Genomic DNA, 20008 nt, shown 5'->3' with positions numbered 1-20008 from the left:
CCAAATGTGATCAATGGTCTTTCTCATCCAACATTTGATCAAATATTAGAATATATTCTGGACTAATTATTAATTTTTTCTAGTATTTTAACATCACATCATGATTTTATTTGCCCTCGCAAACTTAAAATTCAGCAGATGTTTTTTTTTTTCAAAACTCACAGTGGACCATAAGCATTAATGTCAGCAGTATGTTACAGTGCTCCAAACGCATTCACAAGTACGCCATTTATTAACATCAATGTACAAATAATCCAGCAGAAAACGTACAGTGAGAATATATAGCACTTTATGTGGTTGACTGGGCTTAATGTTTTAAATAATTTATTTTCTAATATTACGATGTCTACATTTTTAATATGGTGATGTTACAATAATTCGTTTAGCCAAACCTTGCATCCATATGATGTTACCTTCAGTTTTATTCATCTCGATTTCCAGAAGTTCTAATCCCACACATGCGCAGAGTAACCTTTCCATTCCATCGCCACTCACGTGTAAACGATCAGCAATGGTGGCGGAGGAGAGGGGGGCTCCAGCTTCCTGTAACAGGTCAAAGACTCCCAGTTCACATGCAGTGAACATTGTCTGATGGAAAATAGCAATAAAAGAAAAGCTTTGAATAACAGTGAGCTTTTGAAAGTCAATTTAATGCACTTATCCTGTGAAAAAATCAACCGCTACAAACGCTTCTACTGCATATTAAAGCAGGCAGTGTACCTCTCTTTGAATTCACTTTCTGGAGAAAGAACGGCCCTTCCCCTGCCATGACCCATTCTAGGTGGCCTGGTGCCTCCTGAGACTCACTTTCTGTCTGTCTCTAGTCTGTCTCCCAAGAGTCCCTCTCTTCTTCTCTCCTTGCTGCGCCTTGCTCTCTCCTTCTGTCTTGCTGGCTTCCTCTCTCCTGTCACGGCTATGATGCTTCAGCATGGGTGCTTTGCTGCAGTCCTTCGGCCCATACTATTCATGTCTGTGTTCTTCCCTCCCTTCTATTCTGTTCCATGTTTTTCCACACCTGTTTTTTCTTCTGGTGGGGCTATAGACAGGTTTAGTTGTGTCATGACCTCATTGTGGGGTCATGGACCCTAGGCCCTCATGCTGGATATTAATGACACAGACACAGGGTGATATTGTGCTCAACTAGCTTTTATTTGTAGGGTCACCTGACAGGTGATGCCTGTGTTGGATTGGTGTGGGGTGGGTGCAAAGGCCAGCCCTCAGGGAGTGGTTGGCAAACTGATACGTGCAGAATGGCACGTGTCCAGCAGGGTACAACATTCCTCCCAAACTTTTTATAAATTAAAAAAAGAAAGTCCAACCTGTAAGAAAAACCAAAAACACTAGATACCAACATAGTCTCTCAGCCTATAGAGGCAGTCTGCAAAATGGGGGTAAACAGGTGCAGCTGAGAGCACCCAGGAATCTCATCACAAATCCATGGTTTAACCTGCTACTGCTGAGCACGAACTCTGTGAAGATAGAGGTCTGGATTCTTTGACAGCCAGTTGTTTGGGTCAATGTCCACTCATGCACCATTGGTCACTCCTGTGTGCTCTTGCGGTTATGCAGTTGGTGTCAAACAGTTCAAACTTGGTGCATCAGGAGCAAGGGTGGAGCCCCCTGCAGAAGTTTCTCATAAGGAATCCTGACTTCAAGAAGTCCAAAACCCACAAAGACTAGGGAGACATTGGCGATGTTTGGACGCCTTCCTCTGAAACCCCAGTGCTTCCTGGTATCCTTTCAGTGGAGAATCTTCCAGACCATCTCTTCTGCAGGGACTCCCTTGAGGCCCTTTTGATGGGTCGCTACAGGGCCACGTGGACTTTGCTGGGCTGCGTGTGGGCCGCCTAGGAGCCGCTGCAGGATTGCCAACAGAAGCCCCAGCCACGTCATTTTTGCAACTGCAAGGGTGGATGATACATGGTCGATGTGCTTTCCAACAAGAACTAGGTGCTGTGGGCTTTCAGATAGACTCTGGAAGATTAGTCTCATGCTTTGACAGGAGTGCCTTATGGTCTCTTGATGTTTTGCGGGGTAAGGCTCCACCCTGGTGATGCGATGCTCCTTCGTTGAATTGGGTTATGCACATGGAAATGATGGAGTGTTTGCCATTAGATGACCTTGACGACAGGTGGTGATGACTTGCTGAATTGAGGGTGACTGGAGGAACTTCACTGCCATGTGGTTCATTGCGTAACTAGTGCAGTTCTTCTCCTTCAGCATGTGCAGTTTCTAGCAGGGATGCCATCTGCTTCAAGCAGTTGCACTGTGAAGGGTGGGGCAGATACACTAGGGACGGTTAGCACATGCAGGCAGCATACTTTTGGTACTCCCACTGTGCTGTCTCCAATGACATCACTGCACTCCGGTGGCTGGCTTGTGTTGGAAGGTGCACTCTCAGGTACTGGCATGAGTCTTCCATCTCGTCACCCTGTGATCTTTTGCTCTTGTGCATCTGTGGTCCCCAGGTCTTTCAGTGTGACAGGTCTGTCACAAAATCTTCTCTCCTCTCCCTTTTCTTCCCTCTTTGTGGAATGGTCTCCTGCCACGTTCTCATCTTGATTGCTGTGGTGTGGCATCTGACCATATGTCTTCTTTGATTGGACCTCTCACAGGGCCCGTTCCTGCCTGTGGACTAGGCATCTTCTGTTTGAGTTGTGGTAGTGGCAGCTTGCCAGACAGGGTGTGCAATTCTCCTCTTGCCTGTTGTGGTCCACTGGCAAATCTGACCTGAAGCAGTGTGGGGGAGGACACTCCCTGATTGGTCTCTGTCCCACTGCGGGGTGGTGAAATAGCGGTTAGAGTGTAAACGATCTCCTTCAAACTTTGGACCACGTGGGTGCCCTCCTCCAGGATCTCTTTAAAGTTCCACTCATGGATAGTGGGTAATCTCCTTTCTGTCCCCTCTTTGCTTGAGGGCATAGTGCTTGCACCTCAAGGCTGCGTCATTGCGGTGTCTGGTCCTGCCTAAGTTTGGACGTACTTTGCAGGGTCGGTCATTTCAGTGTGACACTGGCGGGCTGTAGAAGCTGAGTAACACATAAGGAGATTCCAATGGAGGAATTGTGTTACATTTGACCAGGCTTAAATTAGAAATAGACAAATTGACTGAGGAAACCATTGGATTGGATAGACTTGACTCATACCGAGAAGATGAATTGTGCTTTTTGTGCATACTAATTAGCAACAAAGTGGGATTGGTACATCAGAGATTAGCAGACCTAGCAGATAAATACAACATAGAAATTGAGAAAACGAAACATCTGAGAAGACGTTACAGGCTAGAATTTGACTCAAAGGATATTGAGAACATAAAAATTCTGGGAATGAAAATTCACATTTGGGAATTAATACAGAGCGTTCAAACATTGGGAGCATTAGATAAATGGGAAGGCAGATGGGTAAGGAAATGAGACAAAAAATGAAGAGGGAATCTGCAAATCTTACTGTTAATGTGCAGCAGACTGACGATCCATCATGATTGGTAAAAATATTACCAATGAGAGAAATTCCTGGTGGAAATTTTGTCCATGTCTCTTTGAGCAAAAGTGACATTTTGTCAATTACAAATGACTACCCCAGATTGAGAGAGCAGACAGTGGAATGGTACCAGCAAACAGATAGGTTTGTGAAGCTTGCTAAATGCCTGTGGGAAAATTTAAATACACTGTTGAAAATAGTGGTTCCAGCAGATCTGTGGGTGGAATGCAAAAGAAGCATAGATTGGCCAGTAAGAGAGCCCTCACGAGACCAGTCAACAGGTGCACCATCACCTGATGTAATGATGTACTATTACAAAGTGATTGAATTCCTGAAGACGAGGATTTCTCCCAAAAATATTGATTGGAAGAGAATATACAGGACAGCTCAGGAAGGAAAGGAGGCCATACATGCTAACTATGAGAGATTGTTGCAGGTGTTTAAACATTACAGTGGCACAGAAACAATTGAGCCTAAAAACATGTTTCATTTCACATTCAGATTTGTTGAAGGATTGAGACCTGAAATTGGCCAGATGATTAAGAGTCATTTGATTTGTTGGCAAGCAAAACCAATTGATGAAATACTGCAATATGCTAAGTACTATGGTGACGAGATTTAATTGAAACAGAGAAAGTTGAAAGATAAACCAATGGCAATGCAGATTAAAACAGCACAAACAGGAACGCAAGGGAGTTTTCCACAGCAGCCACAACAGGAAACATGGTGTTTCAGAATCAGGCCAGAGATAGAGGTCATGGCGGAAATGGAAATGGAAATATGAATCGTGGTCCCGATTTGAATACTGTAGTCAATCCGATTGACGTGCATGGACTGAAAATGTTGTTACCTTGTCACGCTTGTGGAGGCCTTGGACATTGGAAGCGGGAGTGTCTGACGCTATTACAGAAAGGCATTGCCCCACAGACAAATGAAATCAATTCTTTCCCAAACATGAGAGGACGAAGAGTGAGAGGTCAAAATGTTGTCTTTCAAAACAATGTGAATTAGGTACAAGGGCTCCAGCCCATGCAACAAATCCAACTACCACGTTTGTAAATGCTACAGTCACAGCAAATGCAAACCCAAGTTCAAATGGTACCTAGGCAACAAATACAGATACCTTAAGCCCCGGTGGATCAGCAACAGATGGTGCTTCCTCAGCAGGGCACAGGTCAAAGGTTTAACCTCAGTAATAACACAGTACACCAATTCCCATTAAACAGTGAGACAGCAGAGAATGATGACTGGGTGAGTGAGAGTTCAGATGAAGAAGAATGTGTGTTGACAGCTTCATTAGAAGTAGACCAGAAGGGTCCCTACGTGAAGGGAAAGGTAATGGGTCAAAAAGTGTCATTCCTAGTTGACACAGGAGCTACACGAACTACAGGGAGAAGTGCAGAAGCCTCTAACTTACCCCTTTCAGGGAAAACAGTACAGATTGTGGGAGTTGTAAATCAGTATTTGACAAACCCAATTACAGAACCAGTTTCAGTTAAAATTGGAAATTTCAGAGGACTACACAAATTTGTAGTTTGTGACTTGAATCTGGTTTCCTTATTGGGAAGGGACTTGTTATGAAAAACGAGATGCTCGATTACCTGTTCAAATGGTGGAATTGCCATTCAGTCAAATAGTGACGATGAGGATGACCAGTTTGAGACAACAGACTGTAAACTAGTGAATGAAGAGTACCCATTGATCAGTTTCTTTCCTGTTTTCACAGTACGAGATCTTCCTTCTGACTTACAGGGAACGGCTAAGATGAAGGTCTGGGATTTTTCAGGAAAAAACATTGGTTTAATAACAGGCGTTGAGCCAGTTAAAGTCCCAGTCAAGCCAAATGCAATTTTCCCCCAGATTCCACAATATCACATGACACAGGATACTATTGAAGGGATTGCCCCTAAAATTGCAGAGTTTGTAAGGCAAGGCGTCTTAAAAGAAGTATTGAGCAGCCCATGTAACTCTCCTATAATGGGATTGTGAAAGCCATGTGGGAAATTTTTAATAGTTCAGGACTTGAGGAAATTCAGTGATATTGTGATTAAATGTTGTCCGGTGGTGCCAAATCCAGCAGTGACATTGTTTCAGATCCCATTTGATGCTGAATGGTTCACCGTAGTGGACCTATCACAAACACTCTTTTCTGTACCTCTTTACAAGGATAGCCAATTTCTCTTCTGTTTTAAATTCATCAACTGTGTATATTGTTGGTGCAGAATTCCTCAATGGTTTTCAGAGTCACCGTCCATTTTTAATCAGATACTAAAGAAGAATCTGGAGTTTTTAGAAACGCCTTTCGAATCAACGTTAGTCTAATACATTGATGATTTGTTGGTTGCTTCAAAAACGAAGAAGAGTGCAGACAAGATACTATTGCCTTATTAAATCATTTGGGAAGGAACGGACACAAGGTCTCCACAGCAAAATTACAGTATTGTCAAACAGAGGTGAAATATTTGGGACACCTAATTGAAAAGGGAGCTAGAAAAATTTCCAGAGAAAGGGTCACTGCCACATTACATTGAATCCCCCAGCTACACAACGAGATGTCAGAATGTTTCTGGGAATGGTGAGCTATTGTCAACAGTGGATTCCCAATTTCTCAATCATTTCAAAACCAATGCAAAGGTTGACGAACAAAGAAGTTACTGATCCGCTAGAATTAGATCAAGCTTTCATGAAAGCGTTTACCGAGTTGAGAGAAAGTCTGTGCAAAGCTCCTGCTTTAGGAATGATTGACTACACAAAACCTTTCATATTGTTTTGTCATGAGCGTGATGTATGTTCCTTGTCTGTTTTGACGCAGGTACATGGTGGTGTAAACCGCCCAGTAGCATATTTTTCAGCTACTTTGGATCCAGTTGCAGCAGCTTTACCTGGCTGTTTGCGAACTGTGGCAGCGGTTGGTTTGAGCCTCACTAAGAGTGAGACTATAGTGATGGGGCATCCCTTAACTGTTTTGGTCCCTCACTTCATTGAAGTTTTGCTTACCAGAACCAAGACCCAATATCTAATCAATGCAAGATTGACCAGATATGAAACTATTATTTTGGGTTTGCCAAATACTACTCTGAAAAGGTGTACAGTGCTTAATCCAGCAATTTTGCTTCCAAAAGAAAATATTGAAATGGACACATTAAAAGATTTTGAGCATAACTGTCTGGATGTAAGTGATTTGTACACAAAACCTAGACCTGACATTTGAGATACCCGATTGGAAGAAAATGACCAAATATTTTATGTTGATGGTTCCTGTTTAACAGCTAACATGGGAACATTGAAAGCAGGATATACAGTATGCACAATTTCTGGTGTACTCGAAGCTTCTTGGCTTTGGGGAGTATGTTCTGCACAAGTGACTGTGTTTGTAGTCCTTACTAGAGCATGCCATGCCTCTGCAAAGCTTAAAGTTACCATGTATACAGCCAGTTAGTACGGATTTGGAAAAGTCAATGACTTTGGCCAGTTATGGTCACAGAGGAGTTTCCTAACCACTTCTAGTTCACCAGCTAGAAATGTGGACAGAATTCATGATTTGTTACAAGCTTTACAAATGCTCAAAAAGATTGCTGTAGTGAAATGCATTGCACAACAGAAATCGCAAGATTTTATTTTAATGGGAAATGGATATGCAGATCAAGTCGCAAGGTTTTGCGCATTGAATTGTATATCTTTCAAAGACAAATGGGAACTGTTGCCTGAAGAAGAAAACTGTGCTAATCACGCAATGCATGTCATAGATATCTGGGAAGAATTAAAAAATTTGCAGGAAAATGTTAACAAAGACAAAAAGAAAGAGTGGGTTAAACTGAAATGTGTACAGAGGGAGGATGATGTATGGCTATCCGGGGAGGGACAAGTAGTCCTCCCTAACTGCCTGCTGACTCAAATGGCTAGATATTACCATTGACAAGCACATGTTGGAAGGGATGCTATGATTCTCACTTTCTGGCAGATGTGGTTTAATCCAAAATTTAGACAGGTTGCCAAAGCAATTTGCCATTGTTGTGTCATCTGCCAGCAGTTGAACATGGGTAAAAGGACTGTGGTTAATATGAGCCACATTGGAAGAACAGGCGGTCCATTTAGTAGAATACAGATGGATTTTATTGAGATGCCTGTGTGTGGAGGATTGAGATATGTGCTGGTGATTGTTTGCAATTTTAGCCACTGGATTGAATCCTATCTCACACAAAGAAATGGCAGCCTTACAGTAGCAAAGTTACTGCTTAGGGAACTGATACCTCATTTTTGTTTTCCGGTCTCTATAGATTGAGATAGAGGAAGTCACTTCAACAATGAAATTATAAAATTACTATGTTCATCCTTAAACACTGAGCAGAGGTTTCACTGTAGTTACCGCACTGAAGCCTCAGGACTTGTTGAGCAAATGAATGTTACCTTGAAGTCAAGACTTGCAAAGATGTGTGCATCCACGATTCTGAAATGGCCATACGCACTACTGTTAGGTCTGATGAGTATGAGAAACACTCCCGACAGGAAGACTGGACAGTCACCACTTGAAATCTTAATGGGCACAGCAATGAGGTTGCCCACGGTTCCTGCCAATGCTCTTGTGAACGTAACAGATGAAATAGTGTTGGATTACTGCAAGGGTCTGGCTGATGTGGTTCGCTCTTTCTCTCATCAAGTGGAGGCCACCACTGTGCAGCCATCCCAAGATCAGAGCCACAACCTGAGAGCTGGAGACTGGGTTGTGATCAGAAAACACATGAGGAAGACTTGTCTGGAGCCCAAGTGGAAATGTCCTCACCAAGTAGTACTGGTTACTACTACAGCTGTGAAGTACGCTGGAGTTCCAAACTCGATCCATGCCAGCTATACTGGAAAAGTACCCAGTCCATTGGACAATGAAGCAAAGTTGTTGGTAGTACCAACAACATCCAGACAAACTCCAGGAGCAAAAAGGGAAACTGGAGAATCAGACCTAGACTCTGAGCAGATAGAAGAAAATCCAGATACCCCTGTAAGAGACAAAGCGGAGGAAATACAGGAGGTCGACAGTGGACAAGTCTCGACTGAGCCAGCAGGAGAGTCTAGTCAGAGGAGGGCTCTCCCAGAAGCAGACGATCTCGAGAATCAAGAAGAACAGCCCACTGACCAGGTGGAGGGAGTTGAGTTAAATCAGAGTCAAAACGATCTGACTCCTCCTGAGCTAGTTGCAGTCACATCAATTCAAAATCCTGCAGAATCAGGAGAAGATACAAGTCCAATGCTGAAAAGAGCACTGACTAAAGGAACACGGAAAGGAGACAAGTGGCTTAAAGTGCAAAGGAAGGGAAAAGACTCAAGCATGTTGCCAATAATCGAAGAAGAAGTAGACACCACAAGAAAGGAAGACTTGAGTGATCGAGAATTAAGTGGAGATAGAAGACTAAAGAGAAAGCAAATTGCAAATTGCAAATTGAAGGTACGCCTGTCCTGACTGGGTGTATACGACAACTAGTAATTGGTAAAGTGAGTTCTTGTCTTTTTATGTTTTGATCGAGAGATTCCAGGTCAATACTTTGGTATGTGAAATTGGCCAATGAACTGTACTTTGAGAATGATTCTGTGCAACTGCAAGAGAAAAGAAAAGGGAAATAATTTAAGTAACCAGAAGAGACTTTTCGAAATAACCTGATTTGACAAGCTGCTAACCCGATTTTGACAAATTGCCAATTTTGACAAAAGTTCTGGAAAAGAGACTGAAAGCTGTAAATAACTGCCAAGAAGATTGAAGAGTTATGTATTTGCTCATTTTGCTGCATAGTTATCATTTTTCGTTCTTCTTTCTGATTCTTTACAAATCATGAGTAACCACAACCAACAGGTTAGAAATAATAGGTGCTATAAATACATAGGTATTGGTTTGGCATTTGTGTGCATGATAGTATATTTAATATTGATTGTGAGTATGACTTTTCAAGTGATTTGTAAATGTCTTAAACTTCCTCATGAGACCTGCATGTTAGAATGTCTTGCACTAGAAACTGTAACAAGAGTATCCTTGAAGCTTGGGACAGCAATGTTTCCAAGAACTAGAAATGGACGCACTGACTACAGCTAGGATTGAAACAAAACAGTCACCTGATGAACCTGACGATGGGAACAGGAGAAGGTGAGCCAATCATCGACATGTGAAAGACTGTTAAGTTATGTGTCAGATTTATAGTTTATAGCTTATTGGTCCTACTGTAAACGTATGATTTTCTGAACAATGACGACGTGAGAAAATACTTTATGGAAGTTTAACTTAGTCTGCCTGCTCTTAGAGCCAGTAGTCACTTTTCTGAGCGATCCCAAATGTTTCCTTCCTGTCCCCGTTAGAGTCCTATTCGTGGCGTACCATAGTTCCCTTTATTTTGTTAATTTGTGTTAATGTTGATTCTTTAGCTTAATGTCCCTAAGCGGTTCAGTTAACTTATAGCCCAACTGTGGCTGAGTCATCCCCTTTCACAGTGCCATTGCTGATGCGAACCAGATGGATGTCCACCTGAAGAAGAAAACGCCTCTTGCTGACCCCTTGAGGAGAGGTACAACAAAATGCTATTTTTATTGTGCTATATTTGTGCTTTCTTTTTGGTACCAGCCACTATTTAGATAGAGCCTTGGTTAGATGTTTTCCAAATTAACTTTGACTAAAATTGTTTTTGCATGAAGTCCAAACATTCTATTCTAATTAGAAGGTTATTTACTATGCCCAAATGTTGACCATTGTCATTAACCAAGAATTGATTCTGTTGATCTGTCGAGTCTAGATGTATACTATCTCTGTTTTCCAGTTATTACTGTTATTGATTTGCATTGTAACTCTTGAGTGTTTAATTATAAATGCTTTAGCTAAATTGAGATTCTTTAGATGCTTTGGTCAGCCCATGTTGTTGGGGTATGTTTATCATTTGGTTTTGAGACTAATCTACGTGATATTAGCATTGTTAATCTAGGGAAACAAACATTTAAACTTTAATAAAAAGTGTGATTATTCATGGCCAAATGAGTCATGGTGCGTACAGATTATTGACTCCAATACATTGATGGTGTTTATTGATTATGTTGTGCATATTGTGCATATGGCTATTTAAATTATGAATTATGGTGGAATCACTCTAAGAGTAGCCAAAAGGTCCATCGAACCTCTAACAGGTCCCCTTATCAATTAAACTATAAAAGATTGAATAAGGCCAGATGCGCTCACATCATTCACTCTTTCTGCTACTCCCTTGGCTTGGGTGCTTCACATACTTTGCCAGCTGACCAGCATGATTTTTCATTCAGTTCGCTTTGTATGTGTTGAGACTGTAGGTCAATGCATGGAGGCATTGGTGTAGCGTCTTCCCAAACCTGGGTACCCACCAATTAATACACCACACACAGAGCTATGTATTACACACCATTATTCTTCAGCATGTAACTGCGAACTCAACATTCTAAACCTGAATTCACTTCACCACGTTCTAACACTTACACCATCCTTCTATGGGGTCTTTCAGGATCCAAAAAGATTCTATCATACATACTCACAAGTCACGACATCCCTCCCTCTGTTAAATAAAACATTACAATTTGTTTACAACATATACACGTTTAATTCTTCAATGAGCTTTCTTGGCGCTTTGATGACTCATCCAAATCATTCTTTGGAAACTGGGAATTAGTAATCAGAGTGTCCATGATCTGCCTTGATGATGTAGGAGTAATGGCAGTTTGGGATTCTCCATTTGTCCTCTCTGAGCCAGTCTATACATTGACATTAGTGTCTGATGAGCACTGAGCCATATGTTTGAAGTGCGAGGATTCTCGCATGAAGATTTCCCTTGACGTTGGGCAGTCACCATGTGCCCTTTGCTCGTTACAACGTGAAATGGCTCAACATCAAAAGGATCAGCAGATTTACGTCTTCATGCCTTACGAATGAGCAGTTGATCTCCTCATGTGAAGACGATGTTCTTTGCTGTCACCTTTTGTCAGCATAGGCCTCAACTTTTGTTTATGACTCAAGTGTGTTGTAAGTGTCTCTGTATCAGTTTTTGGTTTGATGTTGGTCCAACGAGGTAACTTGGGGCCTGATTTAGAGTTTTGCAGATGGGGTACTCCGTCACAAATGTGTAAGATATACTGGATATGCCATAATACGATCCCCATGGGATATAATGGGATTGTAATACGACGGATGGGACATCTATCATGTTTGTGATGGAGTAACCCCATCCGCCAGACTCTAAATCAGGGTGTTGGTCTTTATGGATCTCACAAACATCATTGTTGCAGATCTTTCACCTGTGGTCGAGTGAGGAGTCGAATTTTGAGCTCATAAAGTGGAACTCAAGACAGCCTTGAGGTTGAGTTTTTCGAATGTAGCACGCTGAACATCTTTCTTCAATAGACGTATGAAACATTCAATTGGCCTGTGTCCAAAGAGGTGTGCTCTTCTGATGCTTCACATTAAGCAGATCGAGGAAGTTTCTGGATTCTCTGCTATTAAAAGGTGGGACATTGTTAGTTTTCAAAATCGTAGGAATGTCCCATTTCGCAAAGTTGCGATCTAATCTCTCAGTGACTCTGCTCTGAGTGATAGATGAGATATCTTCAATTCATGGGAAGCAAAAGTATTCATCCACAATCACCGTCAGGTGATGTTCATTGTCGAGTGGACCGAAAATGTTAACAACAAATGTTTCCCAGGCAAGCTTTGGCAACTCTGACATGGTCAAGTGGTGTTGAGTAGTGTTCAATGACAGGCAGTTACGTAGATGACAGGTTTTCAGCTCTTTTTCAACTCATCATCGAGATGAGGAAACCAGACTCGATCTCGGAGAGCTTGTTTAGTGGCAATGATTCCACGATGTCCTTCATGGGCCACTCCTCACTTCCTGTTGCACACTCTCCAGAATGACAATTCTTGAACCCCTCAGGATAATTCCTCCTTGTGTCACTGGCAGTTCATCTTCGACATTTTTGTACTTCAGATACTCACAGTTACTGGTAAGAGGTTGAGTATATTGATTCCATAACTGTCGTATAATACTGTATTTTATTTTTAACATGTCACTATCATGACTCATGGCAGTGACAATTTGGTCCAATGAAATGGCAGCTAGTGTGTTTGATTTCACAATGAAATTTATGTAGGCTTCAGCAGTCTTAGTTGGGGTACCATGAAATTTTGCATAGGCACTTTTGAGAAGTGGCTGGCAGGATTTTAACTTTCCCCGGACGATGCACAAATGTGTAGTTGTACTCTTGAAATCCTAGACCCCAACATTCAATTCATGGAGGCATCTTGGCTTTTGGATTGTCAAAGAGAGTCAGCAATTCTTGATGATCTGTAACAAGCATGAAAGGTTTTCAGTCCAGGAACACATGGAAATATTCACAAGCCCATACCACTGCTAAGCTTTCTTTTTCTGGTTGTGAATAAGCATGTTCAGTCTGGGACAAACTTTTACTGGCATAGGCCACAATTTGTCTTCGAGCATTTGGGTATCTACTGTGTTGTTCAAGGATAGCACCTAACCCGAATGGGCGACCATCAACAACAACTTCACTATGTAGCTTTGGATCAAAATATGCCATTTCAGTAGTGTTTTCAATAGCTTGTTTAATTCTCTTAAAACTTTGCACGCGCTCATGTGACCAGTGAAATAAAACATCCTTTTCATCAACTCTTTCAACAGAGTATTCACAAGTTCAAAGCTTTTTATACATGGTGAGCCGTAACTGGCCAAGCCAAGGAATGAAAGTAACATGGAAACATCGTGTGGGGGACTGGCAGTTGGAACACTTGTACTTTGGCTGTATCAGGAGTCATACCCCCATCAGAAAAGATATGGTCAAAGGACTTTAGCTTTGTCTTATTAAATTCACATTGCTCAGCATTTAGTGTTAAACCTGCATCAACAAGTAAAAAACACACTTTTCTTAAAGCTTTGTCATATTCCTTCTGTGTAGCTCCGAAAAACAATGTCATCGCTATACTTGAAAGCATTTACAACAAGCTGGATGATACGTCTAATAACATCTTGAAATATCTCTGCAGCTGATGACACAACAAAACATAGGGTCTGATTTAGATTTCGGTGGTTGTGTTACTCCATCACAACGGTGACAGATATCCTGTCTGCTGAAATATAAATCCCATAGGAAATAATGGGATTTATATTACGGCGGACGGGATATCTGTCACCATTGTAACGGAGTAGCCTGTCTGCAAAAATCTAAATCAAGCCCTTAGTCTTTTCTATTGAAATAGATCAATGTGTGTGGAAAGATTGTAATGTACCTGCAATTCTCTTTGAGCTCTAACTGATAATATGTTTTATTTATATCAAGGCAAGAGAAGACTTTCACATTGTTCAATTGCGTCAGCAATGTGAGGACCTGGATGTGAAACCCATGGTGTCGGACAAGTAGAACGGTGAATGATATCTTGCTTAAGTAACAATTTGAGTTCCTTTTCAGCTTCTTGTAAATGAAATGCAACTCTTCTGTGTCTTTGAGCAACAGGACAAACATCCTCATTGATATATTGATATGCAACTGTACTTTCATAGTCTTAAGTTTTCCTAACTCATGAAATGATGAAGGAACTGACTTACTATTTTGTGATGAGCATTCATATTGCAGTTCACTGATATCAGTCCCATATCAGTATCTGTGCTAAAGCTGAGTAGACAGGCACTTGACACTGTTCCTTGAGGTATGTAAACGGATGCTTGCACTTTAGTTTTTTTGTGCTTCATAATCGATACAAATGAAGCTTTACATTTCAAAGATGTCGATGCAGTACATGTATACACTTTTTTTTTGATGGAATCAGTTATGGTAGTGGAGATAGTTCATTATATTTCTCCTCAGGTATAGTATTTATTGATGAACAGCTGTCAATGATAAATGGTATTGCACAGCCATTTATTTTCAATGTAATGTTTGGACAATGTTTGAATGACTTGGGTGCTTTCTCGTGTCGACTTTTCTTTGACTGGTATATCTCTGTACATATGGCCATTCCAAAGTGTGCGCATTTCTCTGAGGTAAACATTGGCATTGCACAATCATCTTCTTCACATTCATTCGATACTGACAAACATTTCCATGATAATTTAGATGACAATCTACTTCGTCTGGTGTCGATTTGTTGCATGGCCTTGTTAGCGTGCGTCGAACGTCGCTTCTGAAACATTCGGTCGCCCATTTTGTTTTCTCGCCGTGATGTACTCACTTTTTCCTTTGCCTTGCAAACTATCTCAAAATGGTTCTCTTTACCACAGAGTTAGCATATCTGCCCAATAGCAGGGCATTTACCTTGATGTGGAAATGACAATCCACATCAGAGATATAATTTCTTTTTTCGTGGAGACATCACTTTGTGTCCTTCAGCTTTGTGTTTCAACACATTTTTCACATTCATGACAGACTTCCTTTGGGCACATTCGGCCTTCATGTCAGCAGCTTGTTGATCAGCATGCACTTCAGCTCTGGCAGCCATAAGAACGTGCTCCAGACTAAGAGTTTCTCTCAGAGATGGTCATCTGAATGAATCTGACAAGCATCCATCAATATCTCTGAGACAAATTGCTTCTTCGTCACTAAATTAATTGAATCTGCAGTGTTTTATGAGCGTATCCAGTCTCTCAACAAGTTCATCCCTGATTTCACCAACCTTTTGTCATTCTTAACTGAAATATACCTTTCATAATCTACATTGGGCACTGGATTGAACTTGGATTCAAGGCTTCTTTAATTTGACAGAACGTACTTTCATCAGTTTGCTGCATTTTCTTTATTATTTCTTTTACACCATCACCAGCAAGATTCTTGAGGTATTTGATGATCTTTTTGTTATTTGTTTCTTCTAGTGCATCAATGAAATCATCAAATGTCTCTATCCAAGCAGTTCGTCTATCATAAATATTCTGCTTTTCAGCTGTATCGAAGGGTGGTGGTGATTTCAGGAAGGCAGCAGCATAATAACTATTAACACTATTGGCTGACACTGTGGCCTGAGCTCTCTCCGACTCCCTCTACCAGAAATCAGGATCTGTTCCATTCATGCCCCTACCCTGGCCCTGCCTTTGGGTCATCTCTTTTGGTCTAGATTGGCAGAACAGCTTTTTGCTGGGCCTCTCGTTGCTGTGCTGTGGGTATGGGCGGCTTTGTAAACACAACCCAAGGCATTTCTCCCGGAGTCACCTTCTGCAGCAGTTTTCACTTCTGGTAAGCAGACAACCCTTTCATATATCTGAGTGCTTGAGTTTTCAATCTTTCTTCTTGCTGTTTTAACACCTGTTTGATCGCTGCCTCACAGCGCTTCTGAGCACAGCATTTTTGCATAGTTTGCCATTGCTAGTTGCTGCACTTTCAAAATCTGGTTGTATCTGCTTTCAGCCGAAGAGCTCTGTATACTGTACAGCTTTATATTGCATAGTAGTGCGGTACATTTCTGTATGGCTTTGTTCATAGTTTCTTGATCAATGACACGTAGGTTTCTCAGTAAACCTTTCTTTATCTTCAAATGTTTTACATTGGCTGGAATTGCGCTTTGACTCCACATATGCCAACCATTGATTCCGCACTTCAAAAAAGGCACATGTGGCACACACAAGCAGTTTGCTTGGACCACACCAAACTCTCTGGGAGAGCATTGTTGATCTTCGGGTTACTTATCCCCAATCTCGACTCCAGTTGTAACGTCCTCCCCAGCCTGAGTACCTGCCAATGAATACGCCACACACAAGTTATGTATTATACGTCTTTATTCTTCAGCGTATTACTGCAAAATAAACATTCTAAACCTGCATTCACTTCACCATGTTCTAACCCTTAAGTTATAATTCTACGGAGTCTTTCAGGATCCAAAAAGGTTTCAACATACATACTCACAAGACATGAGAGCTGGTATCATTGCATGGGTGAGCTGTGAGTCTGTACTTTATGAGATAGGAAGTGAATGCATGAGGGCACTGATATGAGTTCATTTGTGAGGATCGTATTTGTAAATTTATTTATATAGCACTTACAACCCCTGGTGAGGCACTTAAGTGCTTTTTTGGCAAGTAGCACGGTACTCCGTAATCCAAGATTAGTAGTTAGTACAAGTTTTATTTTATTTCTTCTGCATTAGTTGTGTTGTGTTTAAGCTCCTGATTTCCTATGTATTTAGTAAAGTTTGGAACAGGGATAGAATGATAGGGATGGATTTGAAAACAGGAAGCAGAAAGATTGTTTTTGCAAGTAGTGGTCATGTGTGCTTGTTAGGCGGGTGGCATGGCTAAAAGGGAGGTATGAAAGCTTGAGAAGGATGTTTGGGAGTTCATACTAGCTAGAAAGGCTTGGGGTGAGTCAAAGAAAGGAGGGATGGGAAGGATTTGACCTACCCTGGACTGGAAGTGACATTTTTTCTTTCGCAAAAGATTTTGCGAAATTGAGAGAGACACCTGAGGAAGGGTATAGGCAGATTGAGAGATTTGTGAAACTTTCAAAAGTGTTGTGGGAAGATTTTAATACATTTTGACATTGTTGTTCCTAGTGATTTATGCACTGAGTGCAAATTGGCAGTTGATTGGCCTGACAAAGAAACTACAAGAGATCCGCTGACACAAGGCCCATCCACTACTCTGATAATAAAATATCATAAGGTAATTGTGTATAAGAAGAAGAAGGTGTCCCCTAAAGATACTGCTTGGCTGAATAATTGACAGAATGACCCAAGAAACTCAACAGTCGATACATGCCTATTATGAGAGATTGTTGCAGGCTTTCAAACATTTCAGTGATACAGAGACTATTGAGGGAAAGGTTATGGGACATTTTGTGTTCAGATTTGTGCAGACATTGAAACCAGAGATAATTAACATGATTCAGCAGCATTTGATTTTTTGGCAGAACAAAACGATTGATGAGATCCTGCATATGCAAAGTACTGCAGTGACAAATTGGAATTGAAGCAGAAAAAGTTAAAAGAAAATCTGATGATAATGCAGATGAAGGCTGCTCAAAGGAGTTATTATCTGCAGTTTGTAGGGAATGTTGGTGGAATGCAGGGAATGTATCAACAGGGAGTTGCGGTGATGCAGGGAGGTAATGGTTTCCTTCAGCAAGGTAGAGAATGTGGGGTTCCAATGGACCTGAGTATAGGTATGGATGAGACGACTTTGAAAAGAACTACCGCAAGTCACGTGTGCAGCAAATTGGTTATTTGGAAGAGGGAGTATCCTGCTAAACCGAATAATAATCAGATGTACAATGGTGGCTCTGGGCAAACGGAGGGAGGTAATCAGATACAGACCCATCAAGTGCAGAAACTGAGAAAGCAGAATTCAAATGTACCCCAGAGACAAACGATGCAGGTTCCACAAGCACCGATTCCCCAGCTAACAGCAAATATCCCCAGACCTAATTTAAATCAAGTTCCAAATACAAACTCAAATTCCTTGGTGAATCAGTACCCTGTGCTTCAGATGGATGAGAAGTATTTGTCAGATTTGTCATAATGGCTGTGCTGGGTGAGGGGGAGGAATGCATACTTGGTGCATTGTTAGAGGAAGACCAGAGTGGTCCATACATTGATGGTAACATTAATGAACTCCATATGTCACTCTTCATTGACACTGGTGTTACCTGCTCTACTGTGAGAACAGAAGAGGTTCCCAACCTACCCTCTCTGGAAAATGAATCCAAGTTGTAGGTGTTGCAACCAGACAATTAACAAACCTAGTTACTGAAGCTGTGTCAGGAATCCCCAAGATGCTTCCTGTGTTATCTGTCAGCATCCCCAAGGATTAGGGTTAAATCATATCTCTGTTCTTGGTTAAACCTTCATGTTTCTAAGTAAACATAATGTGCTGAGTTACACAATTGGTTTTATCAATGCTTGTTTTACCAATGCTTGTTTGCTAATGTGAGCAGGTGTAGACATATGCATCTAATTGGGTGTGGTGACTCATCACATATGGAAACTCAACTGCTTTCCTGATTGGCTATAAATAGCAGAGTGAAGCATGCCTCCCTGCTTGGCTTTGTTTTGCTTCCTGATCTCAGCATCTGATTTGGCAGTCCAGCCCCTGCTGTCATCCTCGTATTCAGGACTTTTGAGGCAATTCTTTTCTTCGTTCCTGTACCAGCTGACACCAGGCATTCCTCCAGCACTCCAGAAAAGACTGCAGCTAAGTGACTAGTATTCTCCAGGGAGTTTTTTCTTTGAGCGCCGCGCTTTCCTAAAACAGCTGGTGTATTTCAGACCTCGTATATTGGCAGAGTGCTTATCTTGAAGAGACAAATGCATTTCTGAACATTCTGAATTATTATTGTAGTTACTTGCCTAATTGTGCTTCAGGAAATCTGCTTGAGCTCAAGTACTACAAAAAGTGACAGTGCAATTTTAAAAGAGCATTTACGTGACTTTTCTTTCTCTAATAGCATAACTCTTGGATTTAAATTGTGTCATTCATGCCTGTGTTTCAGGCTTGAGAAATTTGTTTTTGAACGGTTTTTCACACACACAGTGAAACCAAACCAACTGTGCTACCCTAACTGCTTAAACTCAGAGTGGACATTTGTATTTCTTGGATTGTTTTTGTTCCTTTTAGTTTAACCCAATGCATGCAGGAAAGTTATACGTGATATAATTAATGCCCTTCTTTGTCTTTCTTGTGCATGATAAGTGCAACCACAGTTCTAATTGTAGTGTGCAACAGTGAATCTCTGTGAAGCCAGCCCTAGTATTGCAGTACTTATTGTTATTGTACTCAGTTTGGGTTTTTGGTAATGCAGTGTTAGTAATTGTGCCAACAGTTATTATTATCCAAGAAAAGTGCTGGAGAAGCCCGGTGTTCTTCTACCGCTCCCGTGCCCATATCAGAAAGAGAGATTCAGTTTCAAGGAAGTTGAGTGCACTAACTCTACTATCACTCTGTCAACAACGACCTGCCCCCCGAAGATATAGGGTGCCTGGCTGGACCAGCAAGAAGTGGCAGTGTTTTGTCTCTTTCTCTTCCACTCCCCCTTTCCTTTTGGGACACCTGCCGGGGTTTCTGTGTCCACCAGGAAGTGCCAAGAGGTGTTCCAGGAGGTCGGGAGGCATACCATTGCCCATGTAGACATCCTGCTTTTCAGGTGAGTGGCCCCGTCTCGACAAGCTGTACCTTTGAAGATGTACACCAATTTGTGGTGTGGGATTCAGGTCCTGTGAGTCTGCTTGGACGTTACTTACTATGTAAGCTCAATTGTTCCATCTGTTGCACTCCAAGATGCATAAAGATTCAGACTCATGAAGAAGAGTTAGGTTTCACCATGGTAAGTCAAACCCCAAACGTCACATTTTATCCCATGTTAGCTTGTGAAGATTTACCAGCAGATTTGAAAGACACACTATTACCTGATGGCTAAGATTTTTCAGGAAGAGAAATAGGTCTCATCAAAAGTGTTGAGCTTGCACAAATAACAGTGAAACAAAATGCTGTGGATGCGAGAACCCCACAATACAAATTGACTCCTGAAATGACTGCAGGAATTACCCCAGTAA

At 41.5% G+C, this 20008-nt stretch overlaps 1 protein-coding gene across 1 annotated transcript in view; it reads right to left on the bottom strand.

The window, feature by feature from the left end:
- Positions 1-20008, bottom strand: part of ASMT (acetylserotonin O-methyltransferase) — a 457737-nt gene that overhangs the window by 404345 nt on the left and 33384 nt on the right. The window contains exon 2 of the mRNA XM_069203172.1: positions 414-588. Coding sequence (XP_069059273.1) covers positions 414-588 — 175 coding nt within the window. The remainder of the gene's footprint in view (positions 1-413; positions 589-20008) is intronic.

This window comes from Pleurodeles waltl, chromosome 8 (assembly GCF_031143425.1).
Source record: "Pleurodeles waltl isolate 20211129_DDA chromosome 8, aPleWal1.hap1.20221129, whole genome shotgun sequence".
Classification (NCBI taxonomy): Eukaryota; Metazoa; Chordata; class Amphibia; order Caudata; family Salamandridae; genus Pleurodeles; species Pleurodeles waltl.
This window is presented reverse-complemented; position numbering and strand designations above follow the sequence as displayed.